Source organism: Betta splendens, chromosome 12 (assembly GCF_900634795.4).
Source record: "Betta splendens chromosome 12, fBetSpl5.4, whole genome shotgun sequence".
Classification (NCBI taxonomy): Eukaryota; Metazoa; Chordata; class Actinopteri; order Anabantiformes; family Osphronemidae; genus Betta; species Betta splendens.
The window spans coordinates 7,372,710-7,392,500 of NC_040892.2; the positions used below are offsets into that span (position 1 = coordinate 7,372,710).

Here is a 19,791-nt window from a genome sequence, read left to right on the forward strand (position 1 = left end):
CTTGTCAAAGCCTGAAAGGCACACATGGAATTATTAAAATTAAGAGTAGACGTGCACTTCACTAGGAATGAGAGTCTGTGTACGTCCAGGTTTGATAAAGTGGAATATTTATTGTACAATAAGCTCTATAATACATCACATACAGGATTTAAAACCTAAAGAGGAATCTTTCAAGTAAAGGGTCTTCTCACTTCTCACTTCCTTCATTTATACCAAATTCAAATTTAATACGACAGGGATTTGCAAACACTGACAGACGTGCAAAGGGCAGGAATATAATTAATGTTGTTTTCCTTTAGCACTGCTTACAATGACAAATATGACTTGGTAATCAACCATTGGATTCAATTTGCCCCTGTAAGCTGAAGCTTATCCAGATAGGTGAGGGTCTTGCAGCGCACCAGACCAGAATAGGTCTGAAATAGTGAGCATTCTCCACCCCTCTGTTCCAGGTCGGCCCACACTGCTTCCAGTTCATGGCTCCCCATTTCAGCCGAGCTGAACAGGTAGCGGTAGCAGCAAATGTTGAAGTGGACGTGTTTCTCTCCGGGGAACCTGGCGCTGTGGGTCGGTGCCACACCAGCCTTTCGAGCACATAGACCCACAAAAACATCAGCCGGCACAGGTGCACGGACTGCTGCAGATGCTACGTACACTTTTCGGATCACGTCCTGAGATAGAACGTATGCGGTTCCATCACAGTATTCCGGCAGGTACTTGTCGGGGTAGAGAAATGGCGGCATGTAACCAGGACTGCTGGGGTCTCGATTAGGGGCTTCTCTCTGGATCACTCTACCTAGATAGAGGTCCTCAGGGTGCCTGTGCAGCCCGAGGAGGTAGCCTCCGATGGCGGGGAGGTTGATAAACACAGAGTCCTTGGTCAGGAGAACAAAGCGTGCCAGTGGACAAAAGGTGATGACCCAGCGGAAGGCCAGCAGTGTGGTCTCTATTTGGCCACGAAAGGTTGAGTCAGCCCCAGCGTGACCTTGAACCATGTCCCCATTGTGATCAGACTCCCTCACGAGGGCCTCTTGTGCTTCAGAAGACTGACTTGAGCCTACGAAAAAGAGCAGCCGTGCTGGGAAGCCTCGAACGAGGGTCTGGTTCGCCCATGTCTTCCTGACTGCATCTCTCTGGGTGACGTTAGCTGGGGAGCTGAAGACTATAGACAGGAGGAAGAGGTCTGAGTTTCTGCATGCAGCAGGGTTGCAGATGGAATAGGCCTGTGACACGTTTCTTCTGGCATTGCTCAGATCTAATTTCCTCGCTTTCTCCCGTACATCAGCAACAGAACTATCAGTGTAGATTCCAGGGGTAGGCTGCAGGAGGAACTCCTCAACAAAGTCAGCCCCAAACAATAAGGCATGGAAGAGCAACACGTTGAAGAGGAGGAAACACCACTGGTGGGTACGAAGATTACACAGACAGCACTGCAGCAAGAAAGTAAGGACAAAAATAGTATAATTACATACATACATAAAATAAAGTCACATCAAAATATATAAGATGCAAATAATTCACACTGTACCCGCATGACACCTGCTTCACCAGTCGTGTTGTTTCTGCGTGCGCACTGATGGTGACCGGAGGGCCTACGGCTGTAGTCACTTTAACAACAGGACTGTGGCTGACAGACAGTTTCCACTTTCATGAAACTCTATCGGCATGAAACTCTGTCCCCCTTGTCCAGGTCACATGGTTCACGAAGTGATGAGTGTGTCCTGTATCACGCGTGCAGTATTAATGACCCACAGGAGAAACTCAAATGGTTAAAGAGGAAGAATGATGTACAGTTGCTGTGATGAAATCTTAAAATTACACCTACTTCTTTTTTAGTGATGGATTCCAAATTATTGATACTATGTCAAAATGTTATTTCACATAAAATAGGAAGAAATAAAGTAAGTTATAAGTGAACAAACTGTGGTCTCATTTCTCAATTCACAGATGGAGCAAGAACAGATCATTACAAATCTGTTTTTCATATATGAATAACACATTTAACACTAACTACCACAGAACTTAACACTGTTGACCACAACGTTATTATTAATCCAGATGTAGTAAAAAGAAAGTAAAGAGTCATTTCACTGTTACATGATATGATAACCAGAACATGCACCTTTACTTTACCTTATACTTATCACTTTCCATGTTTATTTTTCTTATTCTTCTTAGTTTTATTTTGTTCTCAATACCTGGAGGACTTACCGTATTTTCCTATTTTTGAAAAAAAATGAATGCATATAAAAAAATATGACTGTGCCTATCAACGTGATTGTGTCTACAGCGCCCCCTTCAGTTCCGGTGTATATCAACACTTTCCTTATATGGCAAGTTTCTGACACGTGACGTTACTAGAGGCTTGGCGCTGTTTCCCAAACACTGACAGACATGGCGGCTTCCATTGGGAGCTTACTGGAGGAAATCTCCGGTGTTGATGATCCAGTAGAGGAGCTGCAGAGTTTGAAAACGGCGTTGCTCTCGATACCTGTGAGCGCGCTGAGAGACACAGTGAGCGGGCAGCGTTTCGATGTGATTTTCTCTCTGTTAAACTCTAATCGAAGGTTGGTTTGGCCCAGTGCTTCTGTTTACACTGTGAGCGAGTGTTAGCTGCTGAGTCAGTCCTATCGTTGATAGCGGCTAAGCAGTAGAATTAGGTTAAAATAAAAGTAAGTGTTCTTTTGTGGAACTTGTCAGTTGGCTTAGCTGTTAGCAAGCTAGCTATTAGCATAAGCTAGCTACTCTAGCCATAACGGACATCATCTAATATTCATGTAAATTAGAGGTATATATTTACACACAGATTCATTTTCAGTAGAGATACAGAACCGACAAAGTGAATACTCTTTTGGCTAAATGATTAGGATTAATGATTATGTAATTAATTGTTGGTGATTAACCAATAATGCAGATAACTGTGTTCACAGGGAGCAGGTTGAGTTATGCGTGGACATCCTTGAACGCATCCTAATGGCGCTCAGTCCTGTGTATGTGGCCCAGAACTACCGAGTGGAACTACAGGGGGGTCTGGCCCATCCTAATGAAACTGTCAAGATATTGGCCTTGACACAGGTAAAACCCACACATAGACAGACACACGGAAAGTTGCCCATTAAACATACTGTAAACCATATCTTGCCTTCCTCTCAGATCGGAAGAATGGTGGAGGACCTCTACGCTTTCACCGAAATCCTCAACAACCATGATCTTCTTCGAGCAGTGATCCACTGCATCGGCGAAGAGAAAATGGCCGTAGCTAAACAGGTAATGTTTGAAGCACCTTAACAATCATCTTGAGATTTTTATTGATTCTGTCAAGTCACTAAAGTAACTGTTTTGTTTCTTAGGCCATTCAGTCCCTGTCTAAACTGAGCCACTCCAAACCCGGGTTAGACAAACTGTTCCAAAGCGACCTGCTCAAAGTCATGAAAGATGTGATGGCCACGAGTGATATTGTAAGATACAGAATATATGAGGTGCGTGTCTTCATTGTGTGAAATGTCATGCTGTGGAATCCTAAACTGTGACTAATCAGAGCAGAAGAAATGCCAGTGTGTGGGCAGCATAGATTTGAATATTTTTAATTAGTTGCAATTTTAAATGTTTTGCATGATTAATTAGCCTCTAACCAGCCTTAATCAGTTTTTACAGTAACATCAGGATTATGTGATGGACAGTGGCTTATGCCAAATCTGGATTTTTGTTTATTGCCTGTTGTTGTGTATTTTGTCTTGTATGTAAATAAAAAAAGAGTTGTTTCCTTGTAGTTGGTGGTGGAAATCTCATCTGTATCTCCCATTTCCCTCGGCTACTGCGCCAACAGTGGCCTCGTTTCTCAGCTGCTGGGAGAACTGACAGGAGATGATGTATTGATCAGGTAATGAAATGAGTCATACATCACACACAAACTGGCTCAAGCCTCCACGGGTTGTGGAAATAAATAAATAACTGCAGTTCCATCACATTAGCTTTTATTGGGCTGCACAACATTTTACATTTCATTTTGCTTCTGTACTTTTCTACCATGCTGTCAATTTGTGACTTTTATCTTTGTTTTTTTTCCTTCAGGGCCACAGCCATTGAGATGGTGACCACTCTAGCCCACAGTCAGCATGGCCGACAATATTTGGCCCAGCAGGGTATAATGGACAAGATTTCCAATATGATCAGAGGCGCAGACACGGATCCCTTTTCCTCCCTGTACCTACCTGGTGAGTGCCTCGGGAGCAGAGCATGTAATGCAGAGATACAAACTGCATAATAAAACTATGATTTTACATCCAATATCACTAAATGCATGTTTTAAGTTAAAATAAAGGCTGCTCACTGTGCAGGTCTGGTGAAGTTTTTTGGAAACCTGGCCATTATGGACAGCCCACAACAGGTTTGTGAAACCTACCCAGCTTTCCAGAACAAGGTGTTCGAGATGGCTCTGGACCCAGACCCTGTCATGATCGGCGTGGCGATGGACACTTTGGGAATATTGGGTTCTAATGTAGAGGGAAAGCAGGTCCTACAGAAAACAGGTCTGTTTAAAATTCTTTTCTAGCTCTCCTTTAAGAGTGTCTTAGAATGTTATCATGTGTTTGTTTTGAGCTGATGTCTTGGTTTCTTGTGTGTTCTTAGGTGAAAAGTTCAAGAGTGTCTTCTTAAGAATGAGCCAGCTTGCCAGCTCTGGAGCTACAGAGCTCAGGGTGCGCAGCTTGGACGCCATATCACAGCTACTCACACTACAGGTATAGGCATGCACACATAAGGAGTGTTTAAAGCTACAAAATATTACTTTAATGTTTTAAAAATCTCCCCAGAAGAATGCAGATGACTTAATTAGTTTACATTGTTTTTACAGCCAGAGCAGCAGACAGATGATCTGTTGGCCCTGACAGAGTCCTGGTTCCACCTTTTGTCTAACCAGCCCATGGACATGATTCGTAGCATCAGCACTCAGCCCTTTCCAGAACTGCACTGTGGAGCCCTGCGGATATTCACTGTGAGCACTGAACTGTTATTAACTACAACCATGTGTTAGTAACTGAAGGAGAAGCTGGAAGATGTATATAATTAGATTAGATTAGACATTAGATTTGCTGGAAAACATTTGACTGTTAGTCTTATATCTATATCTGTGTATGTTTTAGGCCATTGCTGCTCAGCCATGGGGCCAGAGGATGATGATTAGCTCACCTGGATTTATGGAATTCATTTTGGACCGGTCAATGGGGCAGACAAAGGAGGCCAAAGATGCCAAGTTTGAACTGGTCGGGTCACTTGTGTGCTCTTCAACAGCAGCAGAGATACTGGGCAGCCAGCACTACATACGTCTGAAGACGTATCTCAGAGAAGGGCCTTATTATGTTTCAGCTGTGGCCTCAGTCAGCACTGAAGGAGCAGACTGATGCACTGTATTGGTTCTTGTTATTGCTTAAGTAACGGGTAAGTGCCTCAATAATCCCACTGGTTACATCTTATATTCTTGCAAAATTCAGTACAAGCTTTGTAAAGTACATTGAAAAATCCTCACACAAACACATAAAACTCAATGTCATAACTGCATGAGAAGGAGTTTGTAACTGGACAATGACAACACATGTCTTTACCCTGTACTTAAGCACTAACACAAAACTTCACATCAAATGTCACCCTCAAAACTGATCCTCCAGACACACATTTGCTGTATTTTTCAAATTAAACTGGACGTGGCCAAAAATCTCAATAATTAGCCCTCTGTTCTCCTTACACTCCAGACATTATTAGACCTTTTTATGTGAAAAAATTTGTTTACTTAATGAAATTACTTTTTTTAATTAAAGAAGGTTCAGTCTCACGACTGACGCGTGTTTCTTTTTTTTCCTACAGTATGTTGTCAAACAAGGTTGCAGAAAATATAGGCAGACATGGGACTGTTGGAGTTACCTTGAAACCTTGAAAGGTTCTAAAGGTTTTTAATAGCTTTTTTTCTCTTTAGAGCCTTTTTACGTCATGACAGGAGAAAAAAGCAGAAAGTCCTTGAGTTCTGAATGTCAGCTGGTCATAAATGGATACAGTGCAGTTCATTAAAGCTTCAGTGTGTGTGTATATATAAGAACAAAAATATTGACTGACAAAGAAAAAATATTCTTCTATGTGAATCTGTTGATACTTTGAGATCATTAAGGCAGTTTCACTGAGGTGAAAGAAGGATTTTCCAGTGTTTCTCTGAGCAAAACAAGGAAACACTTAATAGAATGAGTAAACAGCAGTTATTGAGCGCAAGCAATAACTAGAAATGGAAACTTGATTTGAATGTGACTGCATTTAATTCAGTATTCAACTTTTACAAGGGACTGCTGCGAATAGCTACACAACCCTTTACGCATGGAAGGAAACCCCAGCTGTGAGTGACCTCGGTTCCAGGTCCATCTTGATGCGAGGAAGGTGCAGATGGGGGTAGTTTGTATGGAGATGGTTGCATTCTGCTACCTTATCACTAGGTTTCACTAAGCTATTTGCACTGTACCTTCAAACCTTAAGGAAAGTATCTACATCAAAAAGAATAAATGCCATCAAAGGATTTGTTTGTTAATAGTTTGGGTTCCAATGACATGTGTTGCATGTCTATTTTCCTCCCTTAGGCCTTGAGCACAGAGGGGCCTGCACAGTGGCTCCCAGACACCAGATGGAGACAGCCATGGCACAGGTGAAAGCTTCGACCTGTAGCTCAATAAATATAGCGGCATAGCTTATGTAAGCCTTCAAACGAGCAGGGCAAAGCCTTTCAATAAACGCCGATGACGCTACAGACGGTGCTTTAACAGCCGCGAGCCACGGGAAAAGCACCTTGCACAAATGGATCCCAGCGCGGCTCCACGTGAAGGTCGTTTTGACATTCAACCTTTTTAAATGTGCTCACCAAACCCAACCTCCCTCTGCAACGAATAATCTAGTTGGGATCATCAGAGTTTTCCCAGGCCAGTGGTCCTTGCTCCAGTCAGAATGCCTGACTCAATCCCAAACATCCATTATAAGATCTAAACTCCTCACCAGCCTCATGTCACCAGCTCCTCAGTGAATCATATCACCTCTCCCACGTCTCCTCTACTTGCTGCAGTTTGCGTCATCAAATAAACAACAAAATAAATAATAAAAAGAAGACATTCAGTCAGTCAATCTTTTTCTTTTTACACTCTTTTGGCTTGGCTTGTTTCCCATATCTCTTCTAATTTCCATTGCTGTAGAAATGGCCTCCTGAAGTTGCAACACAAGCTCTGAAAGTAATCTCCTGTTGCAAAACATTTCTTTTTAGTTTTTATCACACTCAGTTGTTTTCCAGTGACAGATTTTAGGGCAGCATTTTAATTCCGCGATGTTCCTGGCCTCGGTGGACTCGGAGGGTGTGTGAGGCTCCTCCTGGGTTTCCACCGTGTGAAGGTGGGATAATCCGCCACTTGAGAAACACTGGCAGCAGGCACGCGGCGAAAGCAATGTGGGATTTTCAGATCTGTTTGAACAATGAATCATCCTGTCATCCTCATCACACCGTTTTACAGTATTTCTTATCACCCTGGTATTTTGATAACAGAAATATCAGGTAACGGTGCTGTCTGGAATCAGCTTGTTTGTTTATTATTATCCTCATTTAACCTTCAGAGACGCTAATGCAGAGGCGGCTGAGAAGAATCTTGATGTGGTTTTGCTTGTCTGACGTGGGGGAGTTTACTTTTTGTTTTAGAAATATGTATCCAGATGATCTGATTAGACAGAATATAATAGTAAACTGTTCTATATGCTGATACAAATCATGAGTCTGTAAGTTATGGTGGGTTGATTTTAAATGCTGTAAACCCATAAGTGATAAAATCAATGTTGTGTAAGATAGACAGACTTCTAACCTGATGAAAGCATATAGATACAAACACATTTCAGTAAGCAGAATAACTGAGCAAAAGCAAAGATAAAATATTGAAAAATGTCACATAGCATAAATTCCCTTCCTACACGGCTGCTTTGATCCAGTGACGCCAAATGCCAACAGCGCGTTTCATGCTGATGTCAAGTCAAATCCTGAAAAACCACACGTATCAACAAGCCAAAGACAAAACGAGAGCTCGTTTTGTTTCACTTTTCTAATTCCGATCTAGATTGCAAGTTTGTTGCACAGCACGAAGCACAGACGATCGCTAGAATAAACGAAGTCTATGACGCAACAGGAAAATGTCAAAGTACCTCAAAGGAAAAAAATCATATTAATATTTTGTCCAGGTGCTGAACTTGTTCAGGAGATGCTAATGTTGTTTACGTGGCCTCGCAGTCTTTTGACACTTTGTGCTCATTTCTGTCGAGGCCCCGTTGATGCGCTTCTACATATTAAATTCCATTGATTTATGTGGTGTTCTAAATGTCACCGTTCCCATTAAAACTACATATTTTTTGCTGTAGACGCGCCTGAGACTCTCCGACAGATGGTGCTGATCCCTCTCTCTCGTAAAGAGTTGGGTGATAAATCAACAGTTATGTCATTAGGTGTACGCGCTACCTCAGGAAGGAAAGCTGTCATCAACATTATGTTCACCGCAGCCCCGTCCTCTGCGTCTCCCAGGTTATTTCCCTGCCAGCCTGATTCCTTCCTGCCAAGCAAATTTCCTCCATTTGCATCTTCCAGTTTGTTGATTTGCAGAGTTCCTTAGACTCTTCTCACTTGGCGCGCGGTCGCTCGTCTGCGTAGGCGGACAAAAAACTCCTGCAAAGCCTCCAAAGATGCACCTGGATAGGTGAGAGGAGGCGCCGATCCAGGGGTGAAAGCGCCCGGGCGTTTTAAAGAGCGCGTCTTTCTCTCGCCGGGAGTCCGCTCCTTTTGCGCAGATCGCCCTCCGATGCAATTAACGCAGGAAGGCGACTTTGTCAAGGGGGACTCAACGCCGACCACCGCCGCTCTCCAGGCCGACGGCCGCGCCGGATCTCCGGCCAACATGTGCAGTGAATGTTACGTGAATCAGTCATTCGTGAACGATGACGGGACCGTGAGCGACCACAAGCCGCGGTAAGAGAGACCGGCGGCAGCGCACGAGAGCGGCGGCTGCGGGGAGCAAACTTTGGGCGTCAGTGATGAATAACTTGTGCTTTTAGACTTTTAGCGCAGACATTTGAGGGTGAGGTGTTTGTCGGGTGTCAACATTTTGGGAGATTTCGTGCGACGGTGGTGCGCGTGAACGCGTCATCAGCTGCTAATTATTGGTGTTTTATCTATGTCTCGTCACCGCTGCTCTGCGTTTAGACGGTTCCGGCGCAACTTTCACCTTGATACTGTCTGCGGCGACGCTGCAGGCAATAACTAACATTCAACAATGCCCCTTTGCGCATCCGTGCGTCTCATTTGAGTGCATGTCTGTTAGTTTTTCCATAACAAAGTGTTCTGTTATAGAGAAGAGAAGAATCGGGTACTGGTGCGTTGTTAGGAGACACAGTCGCCGACTACAAAGCCTCTCGCTGAACACGTTGAGATGCATTTAATGACCCGTGCGCACAAATGTGTTTTATGAGATGTGAGTGGTGCTCTTTGCCTTGGGGGTTTGTTTGGTTTAGTTAGATGGATGGATGGATGGATTTCACAAAACCCAATGTGACTTCACCTGCCATGCATTATGCAAAAGGTTTGACGAGCTTGATGGAACTATGGCCGTGACAGACGCTGATGGAGAGATGGAAGAAAGGAACCATGGGGCATGTGGGAATGTTGTCCACTCTGTTTAGTGATTGATGGACTGTATAGAGTCTCTATGGAGATTGTGCAGCTTTTGAATGCGTCTGGACTCAAAACAGCACAGCGTCTTCATCACGTCTCTCTGTGTCATTGCTGGATATTTTTTTTAAGTATAAATTGTTCTATCCAGAGGTTTTATGCAAAGCTGTGTCAAATGTTAAGGCAGAAATCAGTCGGCTCAGTCAAATCTGTGTTTCTAATTCATCTCATTCCCTCAAGCACCTGCAAACATCACTTCATCACACAGCTTCTTCTCCTAGGGCCAAAGGTAACAGCCAGCTACTGTACTCCTCCTTTGCATGTTACTCAGACTCTTGGGCTTTGATTGAAAAAGATGCGAGTTGGAGAAGTGACTCAACGTCTGCAAAAAGAAAAAAATACTGAAAACGGTGCTCTCGATCGGGCTTTTCAAATATTTATGTCTGTTCTCTTATGATTTTGTATTAAGATTCGACTGAGTCATGGATCCATGCTTAGTAGACGATGAGTGGCCCAGGCCGATTGGTTGCATGTTTTCAAACCAGTAATGAAAAGAAAATTCGAACTCTTTTTTAAGTAAATATACCAAAACAAAAATGTAAAAATTCTCAAATTTACAACATATATCTCAAATAAAAATATCATACTGCAAAAAATACTTTTTCTTTTTTTCCTACTTCTGCTTTTGCTTGTTTGCTGGCTTACGTGCTTGAAATGAGAACAAATTAAGGCTTGCAGCCAAATAGCTGTGTTTTATGGCTGCATCTGCCCCCCGGTAGTTAAGCAGTTGTTATGCATGGTGTATTAGATGAACATATGTTTGCTTTTATTGTCTGTGGGATGTCAGGATGCTGCTTGGCCAGCTCAGATTACAAAGCAAGCTGTGAAGAGAAGGGTAAAATGTTATGAGCGAACCCACATTTGGCTTCTTTTCATTTCATCTCATGCTGCTCTCATTTTACTTGCCTCCTTTCCCCTCACTGCTCCTTCCTCTCCCTCCTCCAGCTCCTCTTCGGCACCGCTCCGGACCAACAGCAACAGAAGCGGCGTCATCTTGGACATCTCCAGCCTTAAGATGGAGCAGGTGGAGAGCGAGGTGCCTCCGCTGCCTCCGCGCTTCCGCTTCAGGGACCTGCTGCTCGGGGATCAGACCTTCCAGAACGATGACAGGTAGGCAGCGAGGAGCGTGAATAGAAGGGCCGAATGCACAGCAGGTCGGTTTGAGCGGAGCTGCGGGACGTGGCGGGACACAGACACAGACACATCAGATCAACTTTTAAGAGAGTTGGGAGGTGGAAAAGGGTAAAGTAAAAATCATACACTTTGATATTTTAACTATTACATCTGGAAAAGCAAGCAGATGTTCTTCTACGAACACTGCAATTTAGTTTTAAATAATAATCTGGTAATTTAAGCAACTTGTTCACTTGATGTAGCCACAAATTATAACTATAACTATTTCAACCACTTATGCATTATTTGTTTCAGATAATCCCACATATAAAATTTCTCTTTTAATGCTTCCTCGACTGAGTCATTCTTATCAACATTTATAAAGGGCATATTTTGATGACTTACATTTCAGGCACTAAGTAATAAATCTAGTACCAAACCTCTTTATCTTTCCAGCAGAGGTTGTTCCTTTTCATGCTGCCTTTAGATTTTTTATTTTAACACAATTTTCTTGTCCATCTTATTAAATTGAACACTTTTATTTTGACCTATAGCACGGCCTCATTTAACTCCATTGCAGCTTTGTTAATCATCTGCTGTGGCTTTTCAAATGTCACAGTTGCTGTTTGCCAGGTTTCTTTCTTATGGCTTAGGAACACAAACCATCGTCATCCATCAGACTTATTGTGCATGAAGTGTTTACCTTCTTTACGGCACACAAGTGTGGTTTGAAGTGTTCTCTAACCTTGCTGCATGGGCTAATTGGCGTTTGTGCCTTGGATTTTGTGATTAGTGAGAGAGGAAGTGAAGTCAGAGATGTGGCTGAGCCTTTGTTGCTGTCCTTGGTGCTGAAATCATGGAAAGTTCAAACGCAGCAGACGTTTGTGTGCGTGTGTGGTTTTTTTGGAGAGTTTGACCATTGCAAGGTTTAAAGATGTTTGTCAGCAACAACACTGTGACCTAATTCACACTCACAATATACAATAGGATGTCGCTATCAGTCATCCACCACTGCTCATCCATACAATATTCTCTGTTTGTGCCTTCTATGCTGCGCTCTCCTGTTGCCTCTGAACAATAGAGACAGGATCAGTGGCTGCCTCCTGCTTTAGGGAGATCCACATGATTTGTTTTTGTCCCGGAATTCCAGACGCTGGGGATTCGCTGTACATGCTCTAAACTGTTCCACGAAGAATCAAAAGATAACCTGAAAAGAAAAATGTGAGTTTTTATCATGTTGCTCAACGCCTTTCATTTTTTTTTACTTGCGCATTCGTATTTGCTTTTTCCTCAAGATATTATTTCAGCACATAATCAAGCGCTCTGGCAGATGGATCTCAAGAGAGCGGCGATCAAATGTAATTTTAGATGTGATTACAGCAGCAGTGAACCTTTGAGACTGACGTGCCTATTGGACGAGGAAACGCACGGAACTCTGCCAGCTCGTGCTGTGAAAGTTGACCTTTCCCCCGCCGTCCTCACAACCACTGTTTTGTCCTCGATCAAGCTGTCTGCATTTACAGCTCCCGTTTAAACAATTATACAAAATTTTCTGCCGTTCTCTCCAAATGAATCCACCTTCTGAGACTGATGTTTCAGGTTACGCATGCGGCAGTCAAACCTCCAGTGTTTCAGCAGCTGCCTGTGAACTCCCAAATGTCACTGGTCGCATCTGGCCGGGGATCCAAAGCTTTCTTTCTCAGACGGAGTCCTGCACGCGAGGCTTTTGCACAATATCAGCTTTAATTGAAGGACTGTGGTCTCACTCAGGCCCACGCTCTCGTTTTGTCCCCTTTACATTGATGTTTGCAGCTTTTCCACCCTACAGTGTCTTTCATGCTTGTTTTTTTTACTGTAAATAGTTTTAATTTTGTGATATAGAAACGCCAAGTGTACGTATAAACGGGAATGTCAGGATTTTTCAACGCAGGACTTACAGTATGGGGTCTGCACATGCCGAGTCGAGTGGCTGGACCAGCGTGGGCGAGGGGGCGTTCAAGTGGAGTGGCCTCTTCCGGTGTTTTCGCAAGTGACTGACTCACGGAAGAGGTCATCTATAAATTACTACTTCAGACTTTTCAAATTTGGAGGAGACAGAACAGGTGGGAGGGGAAGCGTGGAGACAGGAAGGCAGGAAGAGGGCAGCGCCTCCTGCTTTGTTCTTGACTTCGCTCCGTCTCCATTTTCTGTTCCCGTCTGTCGTGTCACTGTAAAAACCTCCACGTCAGCAGGGCTCTCTGGTGCGTCTGCCTGACAAAAGACAACGCATTCCTCTGGGCTCTGTAGGCCACGAGGACTTCGGATGATACATTCGAAACGCCTCCGAAATTCTGTTAATGCCGAATGGCTGACAGTGTGATGCCTCCTGACAAAAGCTGGCCCACTTGATCACTGTTTACAGCCTCGTCGGGAGCTGCAGTTCTGCCGGAGAGGACCGTGCTGCAACAGCATCGTTTAGGGTTATTCCTGTCATACCAACGTTGCTGTGGCAACAGGCCCGCGCAAGAGAGAGAGGGAAAATCGAGAAAGAGAAAGGCATATTTTTCTAAAAATATTCTAATAAGATCTCCATTTCTTAAAATAAACGATTTTCCGAGTGCTGCCTTCTATCAGATTTCGTATTTTCACAGAGTCTTGTTTTCTTCCACTGCTCAAAAACAAACGGTACAGTTGGCAGAGTGTTGCTATTTTAAAGCTGCGGAGAGGCGCGCTGGTCAAGATGCTTATAGTCTGCTGTAGGAATTAACTGACTGCGCGACGCAGCCACAGGTGTTCCGCACAATGGATCCGAAGCTCGTCATCCAGACCTGGGTCAGTCCATCCGTCAGCACTTGGAGGTCGGAGACGTTCGGCAGTGACGCCGGCCAGAGGTACAGCGGGGGGCCACGCGGGGCAGCGCCTGAGTTTAGCGCCCAAGTGCACACGACGAAGCTGGAGGCGCAGCCGGAAGAGCGAGAGCACGGCCACGGGGAGGAATTATCACCGTTGGTGCAAACGGCAGCTATAGTCCGTGATGCGACGGAGGAGACGGGGAAAAGTGCAGTGGGCAGCTTGATTAGCGCGCTTCAAACACGCTGATATGCGCGAAAAGTGTCTGCGTGCGTCTTTTCGTTGAGTTCTATTGGGTGTTTAAATAGCGAGAAGTGCCCTCGTCCTGGTTTATGAAGGTCGACGAACAGCCTCAACCCAAATATTTCGACTTTGCCTCCAGATCGGAAGAAACTTTTCACATTTTAATTAGGCATAGTTAATAGATTGCCTTGCTCTTCGTGCAGCCCACACAGCGACAGTCCTGCAATTAACTTAATGCACTTTGCGAATTCTTTAATATTTTATAAAATACTCTTGTCTTGCATGTTTTGGTGATTGTTGCATGAGGAAGCAAACCTGCTGTTTGTTGGACTAATCACTACGTTGCTGCCGCTTATCTTCCTATTTTCTTGTTCTCTCGTGCCATCATTCAAACACATATTTGCTGATGCTGATTTGCTGATATTGAAAAACAAAGTCATAATGAATAACAAGCAAATCCTCCCATTCCACAAGTTTAAGCTGTATTGTTATGTAATTTTTAATATGTAAATTATTAACGCTTAACCCTTGCTTTATAAATTGAGTAAAATGTTTCTCCTTTTGCTCTTCAAAATTAAATATTTACATTCTGAGCAGCGGGTTTGTGTCTGTTGTTGCCGAGCACCTCAAGGTGAATTGATTTCATAAAAGCGCGTCTGTTTCAGAGCCGCTAAATGATCGCACTACACTTGCAGAACTTGCTGAGCGGCAATTAGTTCCTCTAAAAGATCTAATTACTCCCAGCGCTGCGCATCTTATTGCCTGAAACTCTGGAGTGACACTGCAGTATGACTAATACCAGGCCACTTCAGCTTATAATTGCGTGCTCAACGGGAGCTGATTAAGGGTCATTACTTGTGTGTGTGTGTTTGGGTGGAGGGTGAGACAGAGGCAGACACACAAACAGACAGAGCAGGCATCTACTGCAGCTCTGGGGTGGAGGGACTTCAGCCCCACAGCTCATCTGTGCCCTGCTGCTGGCCACCTGTTGTCGCATCTCATCACAGAGGATTTCTCTTTCAGGTCTCCCTGTTTCATCTGTGAAGGGCTTGCTCCACTCGTTGCTGCGGCGTTGCCTTCATGCAAACCTGAAATAGCCGCTGCAGTGCACGCTCAGGGTTGTCTGTGCATTCAAACACCCACACTGCCTTTTCTCTCCCACTGTGAACCTTTCAGGCACAAACCAAAACTTGGGATTATTGCAGAAGCTTTCGACCTTTCTCAGATTCTTAGAGTACTTCCTGTACGTGCGTTGTCCTTCCATTTCTCCCTTTTTGCCCTGTGCAAACAAATAATGTTCTTAGTGTTGTCAAGTTGTGAGCGCTGCAGTTGACTTGACTGACTGTTACTTTGCATTTATTCTAAAATGAGCCCCTTCTCAATCGGCATAAAGACAAGCATTTTATTTTGGTATTATGTGAATTAAAAATGATAAATAGCATTGGCTTTAAACTGGGAATAAAAAAAATGTGATAATTATCTAACGCTCCTCAGGCAGAAAACAACGTTATGAATATTGATGCGGTGTAAAACGTGATACATCACCTTCTGTTTGTGCTGCTGAGTCATGTGTGAACATTCATCTTCCTCTGTTTCTGTCAGGGTGCAGGTGGAGTTTTATGTGAATGAAAACACCTTCAAGGAGCGTCTGAAACTTTTCTTCATCAAAAACCAAAGATCAAGTAAGTGGATGATGCAGGTCAGAGTCTGCTGTGTCTAAATAAGCTGTTAGAAACCTGATGATGCTTTTAATCCCCTGATGTACTGATGGGTAATGCGTCCTCCTCCCTCTCATTTAGGCCTCAGGATTCGGGTGTTCAACTTCTCGCTGAAGCTGCTCACTTGTCTGCTGTACATCATCAGAGTGGTGACGGATAACCCGGGTCAGGGAGCCAGCGCTGCAGGACAGCAAAGTGCTCCCAGTGGCACCAGCAAATGGTTGGTTGACGCTGACAGAAACACCAGTACATGTTAATAGACGAGACGGCAGCGTGGAGGTCAGCGCGTCCATGATCGGGTTTTGTGGTAGCAGCAGTCGTGCTCCTGAAAAGTTCTGTTTTGACTTCAATAGAGCACAGACAGGAAAATTACAATAATCGAGTGATGAGGGGAATTCATAGATGAAGATGTCGGTATCAGAGAGTACGTCTGTCTTTATTATGGAGGTGAAGATTGTTTTCAAGACAGCAGAACTATGAGGCGTTTAAGTGAATGACGCTCATACGTCATTAGATGAATGCACTTTTTGATTTGAACAAAAGCCAGGAGACGCGTTGTCTTTAATTTCACACTAATGGATCCACTGCTGTCAGTAACTATGGGGGAGATGCGCTAACTCCACCTCACTGCTCTCTCTTCCTCACCGTCTGCAGCGTGGACTGCCAGTGGAACGGATCTGTGCAGGACAGGGAAATTAGCTGGTAAGAGCCACCGGGCCGATCGCTGGGCATTCCCTTATTAACCCTCAGTAAACATGCTGTTCTTGTGCTCTCTGTCCGACAGGGAGTTGATCTTCTGGGTGGACAGAAAGGTTCCCGTCTGGGCCATTCAAGTAACCACAAAGTCTCATTCTCAGACAGTTTATTCTGAAAGTCTCATGTTGTATGGGCTTGTTTCCCTAATTTCCTGTGTTGGTTTGCGCAGGTGATTGTGGCCATCATTAGTTTCCTGGAGACTATGCTGCTTATGTATCTGAGCTACAAGGTAAGATGCAAAAAAAAAATAAAATAAATAAAACACCCGGAAAATAAGAGACGTCAAACACATCAGCATGATTAATACAAGCTGCACAATTAGTCACTTACAGTCTGTGAGATTGACAAACCATAAGTGGTGTAATTATCACAAGTCATTTGTCCCAGCTACATTAAGGATACATGGTAATTACAGGATCTGGCAGAGGTGAAGGATTAAGTGGTCGTGGAAAGTGACAGACTACAATGAACAAATGCGTCCGCGGTGACTCACTGTCTGTTCTGTGCTCTCTGGTAAAACAGTTAAAGAGCGAGCGTGCTTCTCGTTCCAGGGGAACATTTGGGAGCAGATATTCCAGGTGTCCTTTCTGTTGGAGATGATAAACACGGTGCCCTTCATCATCACGGTAAATGCGTTGCCACGACAACACTGTCACGCGCGCAGAGGTCCGCGTGGCGCTGCAGATGTTTCACACCGCGGTGTCACGTTCCCCCTCAGATCTTCTGGCCTTCGATAAGGAACATCTTCATTCCTGTGTTTCTCAACTGCTGGCTCGCAAAATGTGCTCTGGAGAACATGATTGTGAGTGGAAACCATTTACTTAATCGTTTTCTGCTAATGGCTTTAATCAGCGTTTTAAAGGGATTTTTGGGAACGAGTCTTTCCTCCGCTCTTTCATACAACACGCCCCTCTCCTGCGTCGGTTCTGCTCTGATTGTCTGCACCGTACCACACTTCCACTGGGGATTTTTTTTTAAACCCCATCTGCATTTTATTATGTTGCTCTGTATTCGTGCATTTGTTGCTGCCACGCTGCAGCTTGGAGGATGGGCCGTCGCTGATGAGCCCCTGGGAACTAATGATGATGCACGCCAGACACGCGTTCACGTCTCCTCTTCAAACTCTTTGAATCAGTGTGTTGCTTGTGTTGTAGAATGACGTCCACAGGGCGATCCAGCGCACAAACTCAGCCATGTTCAACCAGGTCCTCATTCTCATCTGTACCTTACTCTGCCTGGTCTTCACTGGGTGAGGCTGAATTCTATCTCGTCCATTGGCATTTTTTTAGCTTGTCTAATTATTTAATACCAGAGTTATTGTAACCTATTGTTTAGTTTGCTGCAGCTGGCAGGTTTCCATTAATAATGGATTCATGCTGTTCATTTTTGTTCTGTTTTACTTTAGTTTTAAAAAAGTGAAAACTAAAGGCAAACACAAAACCCTTTAGTGCCCTTTGGCACTGTTTGGGTCGAAGTGACCCAGGACATTATTTTTGGTGTTGAAAGCACTGATTTAAAACTTTCCCTCTATTTTTCATCTCATATTAAAAGTTACAGGGAACATTAGTGTGAAAAAATGGTCAACCACAATGAAGGTGCAGAAAATTATAATGTATTAAAATAGTAGAATGTAAGTTGCACGTGACATTCTTAATTGCCGACGTGGTGACTTCAAATCAGCACGTGTGGAATCCAGCACCTGGAGCGAGCGGGCAAGAACCTGTCCCTCTTCAACTCCTTCTACTTCTGCATCGTCACGTTTTCCACCGTGGGCTTCGGCGACGTGACCCCCCGCATATGGCCGTCCCAGCTGCTGGTGGTCATCATGATCTGCGTGGCCCTGGTGGTGCTGCCCCTGCAGGTACGCACGCGCCGAAATGATGTGGGCCGACGTCCGAACGCTGCACGTGCGCAGCTCAGGTTCACTCCGCGTGCCTTTTCGCCAGTTTGAGGAGCTGATCTACCTGTGGATGGAGAGGCAGAAGTCTGGGGGGAACTACAGCCGCCACAGAGCCCAGACGGAGAAGCACGTCGTCTTGTGTGTCAGCGCTTTAAAGATAGACCTGCTCATGGATTTTCTCAATGAATTCTACGCCCACCCCAGACTCCAGGTACCAAGCAACCCCAATTATGTATAGAATGACGTGACGACATCATAGCTCTGGGATGTAAATGATACTTGTATGCAGATAATAGCACGATTCTTGTGTAATCTGGAAGGATTACTATGTGGTGATCCTGTGCCCAAGTGAAATGGACCTTCAGGTGCGGCGGGTCCTGCAGATCCCTCTGTGGTCACAAAGGGTCATCTATCTTCAAGGGTCGGTTCTCAAAGACCAGGACCTGCTGCGAGCAAAGTAAGCGACGCATCCCATTAACACAGTCTCACGAGTCAAGTCAGGCATCTTTTTTTATACGTACCTGTTTGGATTATGCCTCAGTGTCAAAGGCTTCAGCTTCAGACTTCCAGCTGTTTTGCTAAATTACACAGACGGGTCTCATTTGCATAATAGCAGATCACACACATAATCTAATTTTCATTTGGCGCGCTGAGGAGATGCTGGATCTTAGTGACTGGCCTGAGCGGTGTGGGTGTGTTGTGTCCATATCCAGTCCATCATGCTGATGATGTGTCTGGAGGCTTTTTTGCAAATAAATAGCCTACAGCTTCCCACGTTTCACTGTCAGTCTGACTGTGCACAGTGCAACTTGAATAGCTTCACAGCCACGTCTCCAATCCAGTTGTTTATAGTGGAGGCTGTCATTTAGGTTGTTTTCTGGGATAGGCATAAATGTCCATTTCTTTCTTAAGATGAGCCTGATCCTCATTTCTTTCCTGCCTCAGCAATAGGCTTGTCAGAGCTATTGTGCGGCTCCATCCTCAGACAACATTATAATTATTCGTTCAAGCTCTACCCATTCTTTTCCAGACTTTAAATGCACCACTTTCTTCCCGGGGAACATGATCTAGCTCACATTTCCCGCGACGCGATTGAGTCACGCTAGTTTTATGAATGAGAGTGTCGTAGATTTTTAACGCTGATGAAAGGATTAACAACCTGCTGCCAATCTGTCAAGTGGGAAAAAAAGGGGGGACTCATGCGAACCAAAGGAAAGGAGAGAAACGTAACATAGCACAAAAGAAGAAACAAACTGTCCGTTGCAGCAGTTTCTCAACATCACACCTAACACTGAAGGAAGTAATCACCTTGATGAAAATGGCTTATATAACTTGGCTGTATACATTTAGCAGGGGCTTGATGGAGCAATTAGAGTGAGGGCTGGGTGTGTGCGTTGAGCATCTGGCAGCGCTTCAAATCCTCCCACACTTGTTTTGCATTCTGAATTCTCCAG

At 44.3% G+C, this 19,791-nt stretch overlaps 3 protein-coding genes and 1 long non-coding RNA gene across 7 annotated transcripts in view; 2 read left to right on the top strand and 2 right to left on the bottom strand.

Moving 5' to 3' along the window:
- Positions 1-107: 107 nt before the first annotated feature.
- Positions 108-2,197, bottom strand: LOC114866549 (beta-1,3-galactosyltransferase 9). The gene is made up of 2 exons (XM_041073047.2): positions 1,529-2,197; positions 108-1,430 (listed from the first exon to the last, which is right to left on the bottom strand). Exons 1-2 carry the CDS (start codon positions 1,532-1,534, stop codon positions 345-347), a joined length of 1,092 nt encoding a protein of 363 aa, XP_040928981.1. The 5' UTR covers positions 1,535-2,197; the 3' UTR covers positions 108-344.
- A 157-nt stretch (positions 2,198-2,354) lies between these two features.
- On the top strand, positions 2,355-5,827 carry psmd5 (proteasome 26S subunit, non-ATPase 5). The gene is made up of 10 exons (XM_029168423.3): positions 2,355-2,567; positions 2,931-3,075; positions 3,154-3,267; positions 3,351-3,479; positions 3,771-3,880; positions 4,072-4,214; positions 4,338-4,529; positions 4,630-4,739; positions 4,853-4,993; positions 5,142-5,827. The coding sequence occupies exons 1-10, from the start codon at positions 2,395-2,397 to the stop codon at positions 5,397-5,399; spliced, it is 1,515 nt and encodes a 504-aa protein (XP_029024256.1). The 5' UTR covers positions 2,355-2,394; the 3' UTR covers positions 5,400-5,827.
- Positions 5,828-8,502: 2,675 nt separating this feature from the next.
- kcnt1a (potassium sodium-activated channel subfamily T member 1a) overlaps positions 8,503-19,791 on the top strand; it is a 20,126-nt gene continuing 8,837 nt past the window's right edge. The window contains exons 1-13 of one of the 4 annotated variants that reach the window (XM_055513176.1): positions 8,503-9,019; positions 10,724-10,888; positions 15,566-15,645; positions 15,763-15,901; positions 16,336-16,383; positions 16,466-16,514; positions 16,607-16,666; positions 16,989-17,063; positions 17,156-17,239; positions 17,592-17,686; positions 18,118-18,298; positions 18,384-18,548; positions 18,658-18,794. In XM_055513176.1, coding sequence (XP_055369151.1) covers positions 8,853-9,019; positions 10,724-10,888; positions 15,566-15,645; positions 15,763-15,901; positions 16,336-16,383; positions 16,466-16,514; positions 16,607-16,666; positions 16,989-17,063; positions 17,156-17,239; positions 17,592-17,686; positions 18,118-18,298; positions 18,384-18,548; positions 18,658-18,794 — 1,445 coding nt within the window. In that variant the 5' untranslated portion in view covers positions 8,503-8,852. Of the gene's footprint in view, positions 9,020-10,723; positions 10,889-13,473; positions 13,762-15,565; positions 15,646-15,762; positions 15,902-16,335; positions 16,384-16,465; positions 16,515-16,606; positions 16,667-16,988; positions 17,064-17,155; positions 17,240-17,591; positions 17,687-18,117; positions 18,299-18,383; positions 18,549-18,657; positions 18,795-19,791 lie in introns of those variants that run through there. The other 3 variants (XM_055513175.1, XM_029168420.3, XM_055513177.1) reach the window with 3 other exon arrangements.
- On the bottom strand, positions 18,034-18,824 carry LOC121202626 (uncharacterized). The gene is made up of 2 exons (XR_005898393.1): positions 18,697-18,824; positions 18,034-18,401 (listed from the first exon to the last, which is right to left on the bottom strand). It is a non-coding gene; the product is annotated as an uncharacterized LOC121202626 (long non-coding RNA).

What these genes read in the sequence shown, in the direction of transcription:
- psmd5 (XM_029168423.3), top strand. Translation starts at nt 2,395, where the DNA reads ATGGCGGCTTCCATTGGGAGCTTACTGGAGGAAATCTCCGGTGTTGAT. An exon ending in GGAGATGATGTATTGATCAG is followed by an intron (nt 3,881 to 4,071) that starts GTAATGAAATGA and finishes TTTTTCCTTCAG; the next exon opens with GGCCACAGCCATTGAGATGG. An exon ending in GCAGGTCCTACAGAAAACAG is followed by an intron (nt 4,530 to 4,629) that starts GTCTGTTTAAAA and finishes GTGTGTTCTTAG; the next exon opens with GTGAAAAGTTCAAGAGTGTC.